This window comes from Scatophagus argus, chromosome 13, assembly GCF_020382885.2.
Source record: "Scatophagus argus isolate fScaArg1 chromosome 13, fScaArg1.pri, whole genome shotgun sequence".
In the NCBI taxonomy this organism is placed as follows: Eukaryota; Metazoa; Chordata; class Actinopteri; family Scatophagidae; genus Scatophagus; species Scatophagus argus.
In genome coordinates, this window is record NC_058505.1 from 1774908 (window position 1) to 1796886 (window position 21979).

The 21979-nt window shown below is 48.4% G+C and overlaps 1 protein-coding gene across 2 annotated transcripts in view; it reads right to left on the reverse strand.

The window, feature by feature from the left end:
- Nucleotides 1–17689, reverse strand: part of adcy8 (adenylate cyclase 8 (brain)) — a 66671-nt gene extending 48982 nt beyond the window's left edge. For both annotated transcript variants that reach the window (XM_046407947.1, XM_046407946.1), the window contains exon 1: nt 16080–17689. In XM_046407947.1, coding sequence (XP_046263903.1) covers nt 16080–16994 — 915 coding nt within the window. In that variant the 5' untranslated portion in view covers nt 16995–17689. The remainder of the gene's footprint in view (nt 1–16079) is intronic.
- Nucleotides 17690–21979: the final 4290 nt, after the last annotated feature.

The window sequence follows — 21979 nt, forward strand, 5'->3', positions numbered from 1 at the left end:
AAAATCAAAACTATTGATTTTTCTTTTGAAACGTAACTCAGCTTTCCATCAGCCTTTACAGAACCAAAGAGCCTAAACCAAGAAAAAGTGAGCAGCAGGGGTGTCCACATTCTTTTGTCCATATATTCAGACGGACTGTGCTGTTCAGACGAGAGCATATCTGTGTGTGTCCCCCATAATCTGTTAACCCACATTAACCCCCCCGACTGTTTGGGGCCAATAGCCCTGAGCCTGGAGCTGGACATCATGAGACCGACCTGTTCAGGTGATCCACACAACACTGGTGACTCGTTTTAAACCCAGAAACTACATCGGTGCCGAGGCAGGTCTGTGCTGTAATTCACCACCTTTGTTCTGCATGTCTCAAAGTGAAACAGAGTCTGTAAAATCTAACACAGTGATTAGATGCTTTTCTCATTAGCATGAGGCGCACTGTAGATCAAAGCAATGGTGATTAAATGACTTTAAGCCTCCTTTATTGCTCCCACTTTTCTATTTTGTTTTTCAGGAAGAGAAAGTGCTGTTGCTCTCTCACTCGAGGCAGAGTCGTGTCACAGCTGATAAAAAGCTCAAACAGACGGTTCGGCGTCCTCCGCGGCTGAGAGAAAAGCTCTGAAGAGCTCCGCCAAGCTCTTCCTCTGCAGTGAAACTGCTGCACCGACAGCACATTTCAAGAGGAGCAAAACAGAGCATGAAGAGGGGATTTTCTGATTTGGTGCTCCAGACGGCTCGATGCTTTGTGGAGAGAGGGATGACATTTTGTAAGGGGGCGTCCCCCTGTGTGCCTGCTGGCCCCTGCACCACTCTGCCCCGGAGTCTGCTGGTTAGAGCTGCGAAGCATCAAATGCTTGATTCAGGCCTTTAAATGAGGAGCTACGCTCAAAGCAATAAGTTCTCGGAGCCAAACAGAAGAATCTTTTAAAACAAACCCGAAAGCTATTTGTGCTGCTGTTTTCTGACCTACCACCTCCATGCTTCAGGTTTATACGCCAACACTGACTGAGGCAGGATGTGGACAGACGTCTTGTGAACTGGTGCCAAAAGAGAACTCTCTTTAACACAAGTTTGTGTTTTAATGGTGCAAACGGACGAATTCGAGGGCTTTCTCAAGTCTGGCTGTGGTCTATGGGCCTCTGTTCACTCCTGATCCAGTCTACAGGCTCCAGGGGATATTCTCCAGTGCTGTTACCTGACAGCTCAGAATTTTTTAATTATGTATGGGAATATGACTCACTGTTTTCATTTCTTCAGACGGCGGTCGAGGCAGTCGTTAACTCAGCCGGCCTCTGCTGCTTGAGGAAACCCTCCATGTTATCATAAAGATGTATTTGACTCTATAACTACATGTGTGTAGGAGCATCTTTCCCTTAAGCCGTCTTCTCCCCTGAGGCTGAGGAGCCTCCCCGTACATTACGCCATGTTATTGTGTCTTATTGTGAATCTCCTCTCCCAGGACGCCGTCAGCACTGAATCAATTTCTGAGTCGCCCCCTGAAGGCCTCTGCTCCTCCCACGGAGATGAAAATTAAAACCCCATAAGCTGCAGCAGCTGTGGAGGCTGTGGCGGCGTCTACGTTGTTTTGGAAAAGAGCAGCGCCTGCTCGCCATAAAGGCCATCAGCATGGAGACCGCCGGTGCACTCATTAAAGCAAAATGCCAGTGATGTGGATGTTTTTAACAAGGTCTCATTAAGAGCAGTGGGCCAGGAAGACACACAGCTTACAAACAGCTACATGGAAAATAATGAGGCAGGGTTAATAATAGTAATAATTATCATAATGTTTTCAGTCTGATTCAAGGGTGACGAGTGGCGTACAGCATGACATGGAAAAATAAAGAGGCACGTTTGTAGTCAGTCCTGTAAATAGATGGTGAGGAAGGTGAAACATAAACACCTCAACTAAATTTCTCCAGAAACCCAAAATAATGCAACTGAGCACAAGACAAAAAGAAAAGTGAATATAAAGAAAAGAAGGAAACAGATGTTTTTATGAAAGAATGAAAGAACTGCAATCTCAGAGCAAGTCTGCATTTTATCATTTTGTCTGTGGCATCATTATTCATCTCTTTATACACTTTTTCTTCTCTAGCATCTTCTTCATTTCCAGGGACAGCAGCATCCTTCAACACCATGTCCCAAAAATTACCGTAAAATTAAGAGCTATTTTGACTCTTTAATTCTCGCCTATCGTGGATGTTTTACATGTTAAAAACACAATTTAAATTTAGCCTATCAGGTACAGAGGGACCGTGGAGTTCTGGTCATGTCTGTGCAGTAGCGATCGGGAGGTGGAGCTGCAGCATCATGTTCCCACCCACACACCCCTGGCTGAGCCAATCGGGAGCAGCACTCAGCTGTCAATCATGACACTTCAGCCCCTTTTTCAAAGCATCAAATAACCGATTAAAACCAAAATGATGAGAAAAATGAACACAATCGTCATCAATGTGATAAGAACCACCTAAAATGGCAGAAACCATCTTTGGGAAAAAATTATCTGACGTGTACTCTGAGTTTTTAGTTTGGCTCGTGTCCCATCTTCTAACACGTAGAGGGAGGGGTTTGTGAGCTGTACTGCAGCCAGCCACCAGGGGGAGCTCTCATGTTATCCATCTTATTTTTACAGTCAATGCTCCACAGTCAGATGCAGAGTCATTTGTGCGTCATAACTTTTCCCTTCCTTGACTCCATGCAGTCAACACATTCTTGTCTTGCATTTATGCGTTTTAAACTGCACTGTTTCAATGAGGAAATGCATACCATGTGGCGCCGGACGTCCCACTCACTCACAGCAGTGAACGCCACGCTTCAGTTCACTTTGGCCACTAAAGGAGGACAAAATGCCAAAGAGCTCAGCTGTGTGGGGACCCGCCCACCCCCTGAATATCCAAATGTTAAGTGTTGATTTTTAACGAAGCTCCAGAGTTCAGAGAAAGGTCACTGGATGTAAAATGTGATGCACAAAACATCCAATATGAACCTGGCCTGGATTAAGACTTCAATTTAAACTGTCCACTAATGCAAGCTCACAGCCAAGAAACAACACTAACATGCGACTCTCATCTCCCGACCTTCTCATCTCGTCACATCGGCACGATGATGAGCCAGTGTCACCTTTTAATGCAGAAAAGGACCGGGACAGAGAAGGCAGGCAGCCAGATGTGCAGACGCCCGCCCAGCATCAATATTTCAGAGCTATCAGCTGCCTCCCTGCACAGTGAGTGGACTTCCATCACATTCACAGCGCAGACTGTACAGAGTTACACATGGAGTCAAGCCACGTCTCTTTAACCTGCTCTTGGTGTTTGATGACAGCAGTATGAACACACGTTAGAGGAGCAGCTGGCGAGGAGCAGCAGGACTGAACTTCCTGCCAGCGCCGGTCTCTGCAGAAAACACTCCTCTGCCAAATGAAGAGATGCGCTCTGAGGCTCCGAGGGACAGAAGAGGACAGCGAATGATTAACCCGGCTTCACAGGCGCTCGGTCATCTGCCCGCGACTAGATGGAGATATTCCACAGTCAGCACGGACCGTCGAAAGATATCACGTTTTAAATTTAACGTGACATGAACGGCCTGGACTGATGACTCACAGCTGAGTACAATAGCACTGCGATGTGTGTGAGCACACTGTAGAAAAACAAGCCAAAGCTCTGTGCATTGTCTGACCACATTTACTCCACCTGTTATCCAGCAGTGATCAGTCCCTCTGTTTTAGAGGAAACCATCATGAAGCTCTTTTAGAACCTGGACTGGACTGGGACCTGTGACAAACAGTCCATACAAGCTTTCTCTAAAGTCACGAGCCCTGCTAAAGCGGGATGTTTCAGATCAGTCCGCAACATCATCACCCTCTCTTCCAATGACCAGCAAAAGCTTTAAAAAGTCATCAGCAGCAGCCACCTGCTGAAAACAGACGCACTGAAGAGACTCAAATGAACCAATCAATCAATCAGTATCATCATTACTGGACAGTGTTTTCTCACATCGCAGGCCTAATGAGGCCATGATGACTTACAGCTCTGTGTTTCTGGAGAAAAACAGCCAAAGTGTCAAAGTGAGCGACTGCCTAAACGCTGAGGGCCAGGCCTGAACATGCAGGAGAACAACGTGCCTTGAAAAGAGTCACATGTAACACACACGCACACGCACGCACACGCACACGCACACGCACGCACGCACGCACACACACACACACACACGCACGCACACACACACACACACACATACACACACACACACACACACACACACAGGTGAGTGAAGGAAAACGCTGCCCCAGCACCGCAGGCTCACATCACAGCAGTGGTTTCATAACGGCGACCTCTGACCCCCTGACAAACCTTCTCTGTGCTCCTGCTCGGCGTTCTGTCGTGGCCTCAGGCAGAGCTTCTCCTGAACATGTGATCCTGACATTTCCCCACAGCTCAGCCTGCAGCTCAGCAGCATGCTCGCCTCTTTAATGTCAACTTATGGGCGTAACGTCTTGTTTTTCTGCCTCAGAGCGAGAAGCTCAAGGCAGCCATTGTGGCGAGCTCCGGCAGCTCCCTGCGTGGCGGTAAACAGCTCTGATGGATTGTTGCCTGAATGCACAGGGTCACTGAGTGCTGACACTCATATCTGACTGATACATACTGTGTGCAGTGTGCACGATGCCTCCTCGTGTTCTCTCTCACCCGATCAGAGTTCATCTACATTCTTCTCGGGGTGATTTACTGATATCGCTGATGTGATCCTCGCTCGGCGAGATGCTACATATGAGCTCCTGGTTTCTCGTCAGATGTTGGGAATCTCAGCATTACTTTATCATGTGCCTGAGGAAGATATAAAAATTATACTACATAACAGGGCTGTTTAGTTACAAGAATCTGGTGAAATAATACATGTCACAATACACTGGTGATATATGCTATATGAACAAAAGTATTGGGACAGCTGCCCATCACACCAACAGGGACTTTAATGACGTCTCATTGTAAACACACAGACAGCTTTGCAGCTCTAACAGCTTCCACTCTTCTGTGAAGGCTTTCCACAACATGTTGGAGTGTTTCTGTGGGAATTTGTGCCCATTCATGCAGTAGAGCATTTGTGAGGTCACACACTGATGTTGGACCAAAAGGCCTGGCTCACAATCTCCGTTCCAGTTCATCTCAATCCCAGTGGAGGTCCTGCCTTGACGGATGGGTCTCTGCACTGACACTGCATTATTCTCATGTTTTTGTCAAATATTCTGGTCATCCTGCACGTGAATCGACACACTAAAAGGTTTAAAAAGAAGGCAACAAAACATTTCCGCTTCAGCGTTTTTCTGACTGACCACAATGAGGGCTGAGCACGAGAACTGCCATGAAAATAAACTCAAGAATCAGAGCGGACGGTCGTGTTTGTTCTTGAAAGGCGAGCTGAGGATGATTCCCTGAAACTGTCCAAGCGGCAGATCCCTGAGGGGGAGGCAGCAGCTCGAGAACAACAGCCTGAGGGGGAGGAGTGAAAGTCTGTGATACTGTAGCCGCTGAAGGCCGGCCATCCCTGGAGACACCCGACACATGCAAGACGACAAGCCGCTACAAGCCCGGAGAACAAGCCCATACGGTCCAGAGGGCCGCGAGGACGAACATCAACTGCAGGAGAGGGCAGCATGAACAGAACTCTCAACAGCTCTGCAGCTCCACAGAGCTCCTCAGACCTTTAGCTCCTTGTTTCCCTTTTGTTTTCAATTTATCAGTTTTAGCTTTGATGAAATTTTGTGTCAGGGGAGGAGAGGATGTTAGCTCGTCCAACAGGCTAACATCAGCATTGAGGAAATACCTTTAGGTGTCTCGGAACAAAACAGTTCGTCTGTCCAACGTTAAGTAATTCCACATTACACCTGCATGAGCCAGCAGTCTTTAAACGTCCATCACAGTCCACAGAGGCCTTTCTCGGTTTCCCTGCCCCATTAGGAAACGTTTGGCTGCGATGATGTCTGTGTTTTTACTGACGCTAACGCTCCCTAAAAACTAATGGTTTTCCTGCTTCCAGAACCTTATCAGACGTGACAGATAGTTGTTGTTGTGTAATGCCAGAGTGTCAACCTGCACACATCCCCGAGGCACAGTCACAGCCAGCCAGGCAATTTCATTGGCAAGTGTCAAACTGCTCGGTTTGCGGTCAGAGTCCCCCTGCGAGCCGCTCCGACACGCAGGGCGTCCTCAACCAAGCCAAATTAATGCTGGAATCATGAGAAACGACTAAAAAATCTTATTTTCAGGACATTTTTCCTGAATACGTATCACTCCAGGTCAAGACTTTTATGTCTGCTGCAGTCTGAACTCAAACTTCTTCAATAGTTGTGTAACGACCTGAACTGAAATGACCTGAATCTCAGGACAGCAGTAAAATGCTCGTCCTGAGCCTTCAAGGCCAGCCTGGACACATTTTGACAGACGACCATCAGCAGACACTTGGTCTGAATCCTGTGAGAGATGTTTCTGTTTTCAGGCGCCGACTTCAATCAGAAACAGGACAAGTTTGTGAATAAAGTCTTTGTGGTCCAACATTTGCACCCTGAGGGTTGAATGCAGACGCTGTTGGTTCGTTTTTCCCAGTGCCTGCTGTTTTTCCACGTTTCAAACAGATAACAGTAATCCAAAAGTAATCTCATTTAAACGCTGACCCCGGAGGAGAGCGGTGAACGCTGCTGGCTGTCGCCCGGTGCTATGAATAGATTACAGCTGGGAGGTAATCCCGTCTGAAATCATCCTCAATGTGAAGAATAAGCCGAAAATCACCCTCACTTTAAGCTTAAAACCTCACTCAATATGTTCTCAGTCTCAAACAGGCCAAATGTTGCATATCAAACCCACTTTAATCTGTGGGGTGAATATTTAGAATATTATATTTGGACTTTAGAAACACTAAAGTGGGGAAGAAATGTGATCTCAGTGTTGGTTTGAGTACGTCTCAAACTGCTGATCTGATTGGAGTCTCAGAGTTGACCAGAAAACATGAGAGGCAGCTTTGTGCTGAAAACTACACTACGGACAAAAGTATTGGGCCAGCTGCCCATCACACCAACAGGGACTTTAATGACGTCTCATTGTAAACACACAGACAGCTTTGCAGCTCTAACAGCTTCCACTCTTCTGTGAAGGCTTTCCACAACATGTTGGAGTGTTTCTGTGGGAATTTGTGCCCATTCATGCAGTAGAGCATTTGTGAGGTCACACACTGATGTTGGACCAAAAGGCCTGGCTCACAGTCTCCGTTCCAGTTCATCCCAATCCCAGTGGATGTCCTGCCTTGACGGATGGGTCTCTGCACTGACACTGCGTCCCTGCAGCCATGACCCCGTCCTCAGTTCTTCACCTGTTTCTGGTCATTATTGTGTTCGTGGACCTCAGGGGACCCTGCAGGACGGGTCGCAGGGTCATCTCACCACGCTGTCCATTAAGAAAGAGCAGCAGAGTGTCCTTTAACCTCCTGACTCAGCCTCAGGCCACAGGAGGAGCAGTGAGGAGCACACAGGGAGAGCAGCACAGAGGACGAGTCCCAGCGGACATTCGTGTTTGGTTCTGGCTTTTTGGATGTGTTTGAATTCAAGTTCAGATGCTGTTTAAAGTTAAAGTGGTTATCGATTTGTAGATCGACTGATCGATTAAACACTAAGCAGCTCAGTTCAGCAGGTGCATTGATCTCTTTTGTGTGCCCAGCTCAGTTCATACTTCACAGATTTTTATTTCGTTTGATTTTTTTAGCTGATGAATAAGGAAAATAGGCTTAATGCTAACCCCTAACCCTCAGCCAATAATCACTGGGATATCAGCAACACTAAAGAACACGACGAAGGAGGATTAACTTGATACTGAGCGCAGAGACTACAAGACCAGTCCATATATTAACTTGTGTGATCGCAACACTAGAAAATTACGTGCAGCCCCTGAATGCACCGTGTAGAGATGTGAGAGGAGTCCAGTTTGAGGGTTTTTTTGTCTCCGTTTTTGCCCTTTTGGGGACAGGACTGACAGTCCAAAGTGGTGATGGAGCAGCAACGGCAGGCTGGAGGTGCTGGGGGCCTGCGACTCCAGTCTGTTGGTATTCCGGTATTATTTTCAAATATCTGTGAAGCTCTGAGCTGTTTTGGAAAACTGTAATGACCTCATTGGGTCTGCTAAGTAGAGATTTTCAGCTGTGTTCTTCACTTGTCAGGCTGAAACAGAGAAGGACTTCCCCAAACTGTTGGAAGCATAGCATTGTCCAAAATGTCTCGCTATGATGAAGCATTAAGATTTCCCTTTACTGGAAGTCAGGGGCCGAGCCCAAACCCTGATGAACAGCCTCATGAAGAGGGGTGTCTGGATACTTTTGTCTATATAGCAGATGTTCTTTTACAAACACCACACACACTCCTGAAACGTCTTTCCACAGCCCACGTGTCTGGTTGTTACTGGATCACAAGCTTTCGTGCACCAGAAAAGCTTTGGGAGAATCGTGATGCAGCACATTTTGGTGGTCTGCCTGCAACCGAGGTCTCAAAAAGACTCATCGACTTTGTTGAATTTACGCCCAAGAGCTCACCAGAGCACTCAGCCCTCTCACATGACCCAGCAGCTGTGCAGCAGCCAGTTGGTGTCGACTCAGCGTTTGGCATGAGAAACTGAATGACTTGCAGGTAGCTTTGGAGGTCGAAAATGACACATTTCAGGAAGTCTGGATGATGAGACATGACGTCTGAATAAAAGCAACACTTCAGAGAAAGAAAGACAAAAGTGGAGAGCAGCTTCCACGTCCCCTGAAGGCAGTTACAGGACAAACCGTGAAGTAAAACCACACAAGGTTTCATTTATCAGGTCAGGATGCTCTTCTGGCTCTAAAACTCAAACAGCAGACAGAGGAGGAAATGAGCCACGGCGAGGCGTCTTTTTTATCGTTTTAGAGCCCAGACTGTGCTGTAATTCTCAAGGCCAAAGGTACAAACGCAGTGACAAACGGTGGCCAAAATCCTCTGAGTAAAGTTTGCAATGAGCCAAAAACTAAATCAAGCTTTTCATTTGTTTTATCTTCAAACAGACGTGAGGGACTGAAAGTTTCTCAGACAGCGTGGACTCCCAGTACGCCGAGTACAGTTTATTTTCACTAGCGCATTAAATGAATACTAATTTTTTTTACAAATTGATTGTCAATATTTATTGCCACAAATTGACGAAAACAAGTCCCTAACGCACAGAGGTTTTGCACTGTAAGACTGATGTTTTCCAGGAACAAAATATCTAACTGAGCTGAGCCTCACAGATGCTAACCAAAATTAATTCAAGTGCATGTGGAGGAAGCTTTTGTAGTACTCCTGAATTTAAAAAGTCACTTTCCTCCCGTCGGAAGCCTCTCTTCAGAAAAATAATAATATAAAAATAATAAAGTCATTTTTGGATGATTAAATTATAACAATGTCTGCTGCGTTCTAATTGGATGAATGGTATTTATGTCCTGATTTGGGGGTTCATTCATGACAGACGAATGAGAGTGAAGGACGGTAAAAGCTTTTCCGTCCCTACCAATTTTTGGAAACGCCTGCAAGGTCAGAGCACAGAAAAAGTAAGTGAAAAAGTGTGCCGTTAAAAGCTCAGACAGCAGTTCCTGATGGCCCCTGATACTTCATTAAATATTAAGAGAGGCTGAGTGCAGGGTCTGGTAACAGCAAGATTGTCTGAGATCAATCGTGTGAAGCCGGCGAGATAAAGGACGAGGAGGAGGGCGAAAGTGAGGTGAGGGTGGAGGGGGGTGAAGGAGAGGACATAAAGGACTTCTTCATCCCTCTGTGCCTCCCCCATCCCGTCCCCCTCCTCCCTGAGTCAGTCCGAGGACACGTGGCTGAAAGACTGGGGAAAGCTGCTGCAGAAGTGAGCTGTCATCCAAATGACAACCAGACCTTAAAGGTCACAGCAGCAGGACAACAGGAACCGTGTCAGGATCAACATGGCTGCCTTTTGAGAAGCAGTACCCGAGCCAGCAACTGCCAGGCCCACCTGATTCTCACCGCCTCACCCAGCTGTGACGAGCGAGAAAATACAGGCCTTTATGTGGGAAAGTTGCAACAAGAGGGAATGAAACATGTGCAGGAGGGGGAGGGGCTTATGAGCTGTACTGCAGCCAGCCACCAGGGGGCGATGCAGATGTGGTGGCTTCGCTTCTGAGGAGCTCTCGTGTCGGTCATCTTTAGAGACAGTCAGTAGTTTGACCAAATGATTGTGGACGGTGCCAACTGAGCAGACAAAGTGGACAGAAGGCCGAGCTGCTTGTGCCGCAGTGAAATCCTTCCCATGAGCCACCACTGGCACCACATAAATAATCACCTCAATCACCCAGCATGTACACAGAAACATACAATTACTGCGTGTGCATGAAACCTGTGATTTACATGCAGATGCAGCTGTGAGAATAATCACAGAGACGTAAATTTTATTCTGTGTTTGCTGTGCGTGGATGGCGCCGCAGCGTTTTCAGTGGAGACTCCACAAAATGCTGCATTTAAACCATGAAACGGGGTCGTGATCAGCCTGCGGCACAAAACATCTGAGAGAATCAGTCAGGAAATCTGATCATCTCTTTCGCACTGAAGTCTGAAAGGTAAATGAAAGCACGCAGAATGGACACAGACGCCTCGTTGTGATGGCGGTCGGCTGACGGCGATGAAAAAAGCCCTTTTAATGTTACAGTGCATGAAAGCAGGTCATGCTGACGGCAGGAGATGGAGGAAGCCTGCATGTAGAGTCCTTATGACACACACATCTGGTCTGTTTTATCTCCTTTTCTTCCTGCTGTATCTCGTCTGTGCAGCTGGCGCTCCAGGTAAGCCGAGTTTGACCTTGAAACCGGTTGAAGAACGGCTGATTGGCGGGTGTGAAGCTCCTGCTGTGTGTGTGTGAGGGAACAACATACAGCGCTCGTTGAACACACACATTATCACAAACACACACACACACACACATACAGAGAACAAGAACAACCTAATCTGTTATTTACTGACTCAGTGTTCATTTAACTGCAAGTAAAAAGGCTAAATGACTCGAACACAAAGGCAGCCGTCAACACGGCAGCGACCGGAGGACCCGAGCCTTTCAGGACGAGAAGAAAGGCAGGCGGCGGGTCAATATGAGCGTATTGTTTGGAGTGCGAGAGGATGGGATGCGACCGTGTTGGTGTGAGGGCCGATAGCGAAGCCTTGGACGGGCCGGAGACAAAGGATGTGTGGCCAGCAGAGGGGACGGAGCGGCTCTGAAGAGACGGATCGATGGGGGTTATTCCCCGTCTGACGGGAGGGATCGGGCTCAGAGACGTGAGAGACGACCGCAGCACCGGCACGAAGACATCTCATGGGACAAACAGCACGCCGCTTTCAGGGACGTTTTGCCTCTCGCTTAATGCGTTTTAATCTTTTCATAACTTTGAGGTGATTTCTTACTCGTGTGCCCCATGATCGCAGTTTAGTTAGTTTTTAGTTTTGTTAACATTTCAAAGACATTTTCTACTTAGTTAATATTAATAATAAACTCTTTTTGTTTACTTTGCTAATTTACCTTCATCGTGTCATTTTGAATTGTTGATTTGCAGATTGTAAGAAAGCAGTCTGAACTGGACTGTGGACCAGAACCTTTACAGTCCTGCTTCACACTTAAGTGCTTACACCACAGCATTTGAGTCATGCATCAGATTAAACCCAGCCTACGACGATCAACATTAATTAACCACAGCAGTTTCATAAAATCACAATAAATATGATCTGAAAAACAGAAACCAGCTGTTCGAGTGGCCTTGACAGTCTGGTTTCAGTCTGTCTCCATGCGCTGGTGTTTGGTGTCAGGCTGAACCTCCTGAAGTGCAGACTTTAAAACGCTCATGAACACACAGTGCAGGAGCACCTTCAGCCCCTGAGCCTCCTCTTCTTCCTCTAATTAATCTGACAGTCAGAGTCCTCCCCTCCTCGCCTCTCCTCTCGCTCGTTAATATGTGTTTTACATGTTCACCACATCCTTAAGCAAAGACAATTAATACGCGCCGATTAGCGCCGCCTGAGTCGAGGACGTTTCATATCACAGCGAGCCCGGTCTCCCTAACCCCAGGAGAGCAGCGTGAGCCGTTCTAATCCTCCCTCCGCCTCCTCCACCGCCGTCGCCGCCGCCTCCGTCCAGCTGCACGAGCTCGGCCGCAACACAGCTCGCATGTCACCACAGCCGAATTAAGACAGAGCATGTAAGACCTTTCCAGGTCAACTCATATCAACACACTAAAGCAATCCCTCCCGCCCACAGCGTGAACTAATACTCAGAGGAAAGACACCAGCTAAGACGCACAGCGCGACAGGAAGCTAATGAATTGAGCAGTGAGTAAGGGAAGAGTTTACGTGAACTGTCATCAAGGCAGGGATCCATCAGAGTCAACACGAAGACGTTAACCAAAGACATTTACACCAATAATGAGTCCTGTCTTCTGAGCAGAGACAAAAATCTTTGAAGGACTTTAATGATACTAGTTTGTTCATGTCGATCTTGAATTTGGTGATTCAGAGGTCAAAGTGGAGGTTAAATGCTGCTTCAGTCGTACTTTGGTTTAATATTCTTCGTCTAATCTTCGTTCTGATTAATTCCTTGATTATCGTTAATCATTTGTTTTACAAAATCTAGTAAATGGTGCGAAAATGTCCCCGAGTCTGAGGCGACACCTTCAAATGTCTCCCATCCCCACTCCAGTCATTTTCCATCACTGCACGAGCTGATTACCTGGCAGACTGAAATCTTGACTAATGTTGGTGCTTGACCTTGCAATAAAACATCTTGCGGCCTAAACCCGACCTTCAGCCGTGTCACGGGTATGACTGAAGCAGCTCAGTCTGATGTGGTTAATTCAGCCAGGTGTACACGACTTCTGAGCTCACATGAGCCAAATCAGACGCACCTGCAGCGAACGAACACGTGGCCTGTCTGAACTTCACTGCCATCTTGATATGTGGGACATATACAGTAGAACGAATTTTGTCAAGCATCGCAGAAAGTTGTTTGGAGCAGCAAATGGAAAAGCTTCCATGGACTGAGAACAGGTTGTTTTGTTGGATCTGTCCGGTTTTGTCTGTTTGTAATCTGACTCAATAAACCCAGAAGACTCGACAGTCTGGGGTCAACCTGACTGGGAATCGACAGCAGCACAGTCCAAGCTAACGTCTTCAGATGTCTACCGCCTGCAGTCCAAAACCAAGACATATTTACTTTACTTCCACTGTTCATCCAGTTGTTCCCAGTCTGAGGTTCTGCAGACCACAGGGCCTGGATAAACAAACCTCGATATAAAACTCTGTTCAAATTGTTTTTCAGTCAGAGTACAAGTTTTAAATATGGCTGAGAAACCTAAACCTGCTGATGACTCATCAGCATTAAAAAAGAAACTAAGACCTCATCTCCACAGTCGTCTTAAGTTTGGCTTTACTGAAGGACCGGACACGCTTCATAATGACAGCACGAAGCCGAGCGAAAACGATTGGTTAAAGGTCGGGCTCTGCTTGTGTGAGAGTCGAGTCGGGTCGAGCCTTCAGTCGGTCTCCTCATTCGCTGAGGCCACACGTGCATCCTGTGATTGGCTGTTTGACCAGTTTCTGTTTCTTTCTGCTCTGTTGTATTTCATGTTTGGTGTCCAGACTTCTGTCCTCAGGTTTATGATGCAAACTCAACTACAGATTACCCTCAAGAAGCCTGAACAGCTCGAGCCTCTCGGGGAAAACCGGAAGCTGCAGTGGAGCGAGCTGACACGGAGAAACTCTTCACATGTCACGGCTGATGTGAAGAGTTTGGTGCTGACGTGAAGGCCTTCACTCTCAGATGAGACGCTGCACTCGAGAACGTTTAACGCTAAAGTGAAACACACGGCTGTGAATGTGACACAGCGAAGAGACACGCCCTGAGTCGCTTCTGATTTTCACCTATTGAATAATTCACCTCAGGTGAGGGTTTGCTATCAAAACACACACACACACACACACACACAGCGTGTGGCAGCTTGTGACCGAAAACATTCATTTAAAATCATCTCGACGTGTTAAATCAACGGTTCTCAAACATGTGGAAAGTGGAGGATGAACCAACAAACTCCATCAAAACCTAAGCAAGCAAATGAGTCAAAGTTAAAAATAAATCAACTTTTGACTGATGAATAATGATGTGATTAACTCAGAGTACATGCCAGTGGCTCTATAATCACTTCAAAACACTTTTAGTCATGACAGCACAGACACACCACTTACAATCTGAGGCCTACACGGTCCAATCAAAAAGCACTTCTGCTGACTTTTATCCTGCGTAGTCGTCACATACGCGTTCCCGTGTGGCTCGATTTAACGCACGATGACCACGTTTGTTCACATGAGACTGTACCCAGTTTTCGGGCCCACATGAGGCCAGAGTGGAGACTTCAATGGACAGAAGAAAACCTTGCCGAGACCCATTTGTCCTCCTCCACACACCAACACACAACAGGGAACCAAAGTGCTTTTGTTTGCTAAACCGAGCCACAGATGGGATGCGTCTCCGGGGTTTGCGGTGTGAGAGTCCTGGACTTTGTGCACCCAGACCTCCACCCCGTGACTGTGGATTTCAAAATGCAGAGTGTCATTCAGTCACAGGAATGCAGAGCAGGGATGAAAAACAGTCCTGCTGAGAGTCCTGAAACGCAGCATTTATGTTCATGCCAAGAAGCCTGCAGATTTTATTTTGTGACTACTGGACGAATAGCCGTGATAACACGCTTGAGAACATCATGGAGGCTAAAAGGTGTGTTTTAGCAACCACAAAAAGTTGAAGACTTTTGTTCCGCCTGCATCAGTCATCCAAAGGAAGTGAACAGCAACTTTATGTTTCAGCCGCTGACTGAGTGCCTTCGAAAGCAAAGACTCCAGGAAGGGAACTCTGAGAAGACTGCAGAGTTTTAGCATTTCCTTCCCAGTGGCTTAAGACTGTGAGCTTCACTCTGTCCTCACTCCCACAGAACGGACAGAAAGCAGCAGCTAAACGTTTTCACACTAAAGCTTCCCCTAATCCTAATGAGGATCTGATATGAACCACAGATGAGCATATTCAGAGCCCTTTTAATCCCAAAATTTCAAGGAACAAAAACTTGAATTAAAGGCTTTATGTCTTCAGCTGTGACACACGACGAGCTGGACTAACGTCATGAGAAAATATTCCACCGTCTGTCAGTTTAGAACTGATCTGATCTTAAACATCACGTGCAATACGCAGCTGAAACACTGCAGCGTGTGGTCTGCATCTGACAGCAGCTGGCATTCAAAACAGAAAGAAAACACAAGACAAAGAAATCAGACATCTTTAAAATTTCTACCAGTAGGGGGTGCTGAACCTGTTTAGATCTGCATTTCAAGAACTCTCTCTCTGTGTGTGTGTGTGTGTGTGTGTGTGTGTGTGTGTTGGACAGCTCTTGGTGCTGAAGCCTCTCAGCATCCGTCACTAACTGCCCCAATTCACGATTAAAACAGAAACTTTTCACAAAAGCAAAACCAAGTCAACAAAAGCAACACGTGGACAGCTGATCACTGAGGAGGAAACAGCTGATCAGGTCCCACACGTCCATCAACAACTCTGGACCTTTCTGCAAAAACAGGCCCTGAGGAGCACACACAATAATAAGGAGAAGGAGGATGAGGAGGTGAATGAAGGAGAAGAGGAGGAGGTGAGGAGGGAAGGAAGTAAGGAGAATAACACAAGAAATGTGTGGAAGAGATGTGGACAAGAGGGGAGGAGAGGAGGGGAGGACTGTGGGAAGATGGATGGAGATGAGAAGGAAGTCAGTAAAGGAGAAGAAGATGGAGACAGAGAAAACAGGAGGAGAGGAGGCTACCAGAAGGACAAAGGAGAGACTGAGGAGGGAGAGGACTAGGAAGGAGAAGGAAGAAAGGGGGAGAGGAGGTGAAGAGGGCCAAGGGAGGAAGAAACGGAGGAGGAGAGAAGAAAACATAGAAGTGGACAAGAGAGGAGAGGAGAGCAGGACTGTGTGGAGGTGGATGGAGAGGAGGAAGAAAAGGGGTTCAGGTGAGAGCTCACCTGGTTGGTAGAGAGCTGTGCGTTCTGGGAGATGAGCAGCTGGACCAGGATGTGGAGCCCCGAGGTGAACAGGCCGGCCAGGATGGCCCAGGTGAGCGGCAGCGGCAGCATGCTGTAGGTGGCGAACAGGGTGAACAGCACGTATCCCACCCCGTCACCCAGCAGCCCGTAGCCCAGCCCGGCCGCCAGGATCTGCGTGGCCATGGCCACCCAGGTGACCACGCCGCTGTACTGCAGGTAGCTGTGCGACGTGGTGTCCTTCCGCACCACCACTAAGGCACAAATAACGACTTCGATGCCCGTGAAGAAGCCCAGGAGCGTCCCTTTGATCGGGTCCATCGGGGAGGAGGCCAGGGTGAGGTGCAGCACCAGCAGGGTGAGCTTGGTCACCACGTCCAGGATGTTCATCACCACCACCGACTTGCGCCTCTGGCCCAGAAAGTAGCGCTGGTACAGCCGCTCCAGGTCGCGGGACTTGAATGCGTTCCGCAGCGTGGGGAAGATGACACCCCGGTACGTGTAGCCCCAGTTCAGGAAGAAGTCAGAGTTGCTCGGCGCACAGTCGATCTGCAAGAAGCCCAGGTCGCTGCTGGCGCGCTCCGGGAACACCTTGGTCCCGCCGTTGTTGTGCCGGTCTCCCACCGACGTCCGGCCCGCTGACTGCTTCCGCGCGCCCTGGCTCGGGTCGTAGGGCTCGTCCGGCGCGATGCCCTTCACCCCCCCACCGCCTCCCCCGCCCTGCTCGTGGATGAACCGCTGCTCGGTGATGTGCCGCACCGCGTTCTGCCACAGCAGCCGTTTGGGTCGCGCGCTGCCGCTGCCGCTGCTGTTGCTGTTGTTGCTGCTGCTCGGGGTCTTGTTGATGGTGTACAGCTCCTCGCTCGCGCTGGAGCACCGCACCTCGGACAGCTCCATCACTGCTGCCGCTTGTTGCTGTGGTGCTTGGTTTTTTCTTCTCCTATCGCTTGTGTCGGTTGGTTTTATCCCAGTCTTCCCGGTGGTGAGTTAGCTCAGCGATTTTGGGGAGACGACGTCCTCTCGTGCGCATTGAACCGGGGGCGCGTGCTTCTCTCTCGGGTTGCGACGAGCACGGCACGGGGTAAAGCGCGGTTGGAGGTCATCGTCACGCGAACGATTCCACTGAAGAAACAGCACGTAAATCCGACTGGAGCGGAAGACCATGTCCCGGATTAACCGCGTACCACCATCGCCACGCACCGTGTCTCCGGGCTCAGGGCTAAAAATCACCGGGCGGCGGGTCCAAGCAGCAGCTCGAGCCACCGTGCGCCGTCCGTCCGCACCATCAGGGCGCCGCGGCGTCACGGAGAGCCGGGATCCGGGAGAAACAAGGCGGAGGTTCTGGGAACACGCGGTGTGAGACAGCAGCTGCCGCAGAGAACCAGATGTTTAAAGAGACCCCAAAGAAATGGCTCGTGCGTCGTTGGCACAGCTGGGTCCGTTTACTTTGCCATTCTGTTCCGAGGCGGTCAGCGCGTGCCTCTGCAGAGAAAAGAGGGCTGAAATAAACCACAACAAACAGAAATCCGTTAAGGTCAACAGCCGACACAAGAGGCCAGCAAAGAAACAAATCCGCCAGTAGAATCCGTTTCTTCAAAACGCGGCGAACACTCAAAGGTGGTCAACTTGTCGTGGCTCGGCAGGGTCCGCGGACAGGATCGGTGTCGCGCGTGCGAGCTCCGCAGCGCGGATCAGTCCTCCTTCTCGCGCCTCGTTGAATGCAACACCTGTTTTTTTGGGGAGGGTGTGGAGCGGGGCCGAGACACGCAGACACACTGTGCCGTCCTCCGTCACAGTCCTACTCGGCTGTCTCTCTGAGGGGACCGCGCGAGGAAAAGCGACTCGTCTTCATGGAGGGTGTCCAAATAATAACGTCCTGTATGTCTGAGAACCGGAGCCTCCTTCCTCCTCCTCCTCCTTCTTCTCCTCCTCCTTCCTCACGTGAGTCCTCCCGATTTTCCCCTCTCCTCCTCCTCCTCCTTCGTCTTCTTCTTCTTCGTCTCCTTCAGCTCCTCTTCGGTGCTCAGAAGGGCGTGCAGCAGCGGCAGCCGCGTGGAGTCGATGTGCAGAGAGCGCGAGGCTGGTCAGCGAGAGGCACGGAGCGAGAGAGTCAGCTGGGCTCCGGCTTGACGTCACACTCACCTCTGTGTGTGTGTGTGTGTGTGTGTTCTCACAGCCGTCTTTATCCCACGCTCCGTTTCCACCCTTCATGCCTCCCCGTGTCCCCACGTCTTTCTGTCTTTCTTCAGATTCCTCGCTGTTTGTCTCGCCCCCCTCCTCCTCCTCTTCGTGTCCTCACTGAGTTCGGTGAACCTTGAACGAAAGCTGGCTCGGTTTCGGCCTCTGCATGGGTCCACCGAGGGGAAATTTCACTGCTTATCCTCGTAACGCCGTGGACTCCGTGGAAACAGCAAAGCGACGCCTCGGCAGCATCTGCATCAGCAGTGCTGAACTTTTCCTCGTGTTCCATCAAACTGTCTGTGGCTGAGACGGCGGGTTTTGAGCATGTGTGGCGTGGAAACATCCCTGCTTCCGCCACACTGATGTAGGCTCATCACAGGTAACACTTTGGCCTCCTGCACACCTGGACCTTCCCGCCCAGAGTCGTGTCCGCGCGTGGAGGCTGAGAGGCCCGCAGAGAGCCAGTGCGGACTGTGTTCGCTGCATATGAACGCGCGTGGTTTCTTAGCTATTTGACATGAGTGACACGGGTTTTGGTGTCCACATACTTTTGGCCATGTGGTGAACACAGCGTAAGCAACAGGGTGACGAATAAACAAGAGCACTCAGTTGTTGGTAAGAGCATATGGATAAAGTCAGGAGCAGTCAACTGAAGCACAAACAGCAGGAACAAATGGACACGCGTGGTATTAAAGGACAGAAAAGAACAACGGGACGACACGTGAGCGGACTGAAGGCCTTATTTTTGAAAGAATAAATGAACATAAAAGACATGTTGTAGCCCTCATTGTAAGTCAAATTAGACAGTAATTTAAATAAACTGTAAATAATCATAATTAGCTGTCAAATCTCTTGGGACTCCAGAAATGTTCTGAGTCAAAAGATAATGACAGAAGTTTGGCTGTTGGGTGAACTGCTCCTTTAACGCTGTGGCATGTGTTGACTATGAGGCTGCGTTCAACTGATCTGTGCTGTGGTGTTTTATAACGGGGCTCACTGCATCAGGCAAGCAGGCATCAGCTGGTGTAGCAGTAAAATGAGTCATCTTGGACTCATTGTCCCTCAAAGCTCGCACACACACACACACACACGCACACACACACGCACACACACATTGACTCATGTTGGTTAGAACAGGTTTGAAATGATTAGTTCTCTTGTGGAAACACTGAGACGTTTTGGGACATAAGCTTCTTTTGTGACTCAGACATCAGAAGACAGTTTTGTCCCTGTGTGTCCAGGACAGAGACATGATGGGACACAGAGCCCGGACGGCGTGGTGAGAAGAATCATCTCGTTGACGTGTTGTTCATGTTGAGAGACGTGAAAGTCAAAGGCTTTTCTTGCAGCAGCCGCTCAGCATCAGAGCTTTTTGGTATCCGGCTGAACAACAGACTTGTTCATCTCAGTGGAGCCAAACTCGTCCTCCCTCACTGCATTCACGTCAGTTTGCTGGAGTGTCACTGCAGTGTGTTTTACTCTCAGAGAAAGCTTAAATGAGCGCAGATGAACGTTAGCTGTAGCTTTTAGCCACTTAACAGCATGTTTGAGTGACAGCACTGACATGAGCTCCACTTTGTGGCCAGACAGCCTCAGATAAAGATTATTCTTCTGCCTGGAGGGGAAATGTGCTTTACTTCATGAGGGGGACAAAGCAGAGTCTAGAGGGAAATGACTGGAGTCTGTGCTGAGTGAGGTGTTCAGCCAGAGGTGGCGCTCACGAGCTAACTGCTAATGTACAGTAAGGTATTCTGGTTGTTCGGGCGGATGATCACAGATGATCTTGCAGGAGCGACGTGAGGCGAAAATGTGCACAACATGAGCTGTATGGAAGGAGAAACACGATTGCCGAGTCTCATTCGGAGGTCGTCGGACAGCAGCAGCTCGGGTTGGAGACGCAGCGTTAGCAGTCTCCATGACTCGTTTTTATTTCAGCTGAGTTTCTTACGTTTGTTCACAGCACTGAAACCTTCCAGCACACGTGGACCAAACAGAAACTCTGCCCTGGGAAAACTTAAAGCAATACCTTATTCCCATCAGCTGACTTTGTATGCAGTGGCCTCTGAAAGTGTAATGTGTCACACTGTGTATTCATAGTCATGTGTTTGACATTTGCTTTGAGGGCAGAGTGCCTTTGGTTGCTGCCCTGCTTCTGATTTGTAATTCTGCTAATCTTTAATTTAGGTTTCATTCTGCCGCCGCCCTCGGTGTAAGCCACCTTAGGTAACAGCATCACTTCAGCAAGCAAAATGTGAATAATATTCTGACTGATTCAACTTGATCATGAATCTTATCTGAGGCTCACAGGCCCTCAAATGTTAATCACAAACAGTAAACTTCAAATTAATCATGAGAGAGCTCCCCAGAGATGTTTTTACAATCATCCTCCACAGATCGCTCCTCACCGTCTTGCCCACGGACTCCGGGTGAAGTAAAATTAATTCAGATTAATTCAGAGTGCCGTCAACAGGCCCAAAATGTACACACAATCGGAGAATGAAACGTGTGGCCGTCCCCTGCTGTGTGCGAGCATCTTGTCCCGCGTCTCCTTATCCGAGAGAAGCAGGGCCAAGGCCTGCCAGAGCTCGCTGGACTCGGATTAGATCGGCTGAAATTATTCCCTCCTAAACCTTGAGGAGCTGCAAGGGGTCCTTATGAGGAGAAGCAACCCCCACTTTGACTCACGCATGCCTCCAGGCTAGAGGAAAGTTGCCTCATTGCTATTCAGTCTATTTTTACCCTCCTTTCGTCTGCCGTGTCTTTACTGTAGCTTTTCTTCCCTGCTGATTCCCAGGAAGGGAGAATTACTGAAATCCCTCCCCAAATTGAACCACACTGAACACTATGAAGCACCAGTAAGAGCCGGCTATTGTTCAACATACCCTTTATTTGTCCTTATAAGCAGGGCGTCATAACCGATAAGGAAAAAATATAGAAACTGCAGAGCCGCAGTCCCCATTGAGTCCAGAAGGAAAGCAGCTTCAGAAAGACATGAAAATACTGTCTGTTTTTTAAACAAAAGTTGTTAGTATAAGCAATGTAAGGACTATTCATTATCAAAATGTAATCGTAATGTTCAGTAACGAGTGGTCTCAAACGCAGCCTCAGGGGCGGGTTTTAAAAGGTTTAATGCAAAACCCAGATTTCAAAGATGAAAGATGACAGAGAGCGGACTTTGGGGAGTGGATGATGAGGATGATCCAGTGGCTGCCTGGCAGGACGAAGGCAGATCAGAGGGACTCAGCTCTCAGTGGTGACGTCATTAAAACCATTAAAAACACTTGAACAAACATCAGTGTGATGAGAACTACATAAAATGACAGAAATCACCTTGAGGTAAAGTTTATTTGAGTTTTTAGTTTGGCTCGTGTCCCATCTGCTAACATGAAGGGGGAGGGGCTTATGAGCTGCACTGCAGCCAGCCACCAGGGGGCAACACGTATTTGTTTTGGCTTCAATTTACATTACTTTCCTGAGTCCATTTTCAAGGTAAATTTGCACATATTTTCATGGTCTGATGTCACAGAAAACACAACAAACGTCGGCACCAGGGATTATGTCGGAACTTTCCTTTTTCAGTTGAAGTTGTGACAACTCTGTGCTTAAGTTCTGGTTAGACACTTGGTCAAACACCTGGTTAGAGTTGGAGAAAGGTCAAGTTTTGCCTTCAAGCACCTGTTTTAGTTGTGACAAACACAGGT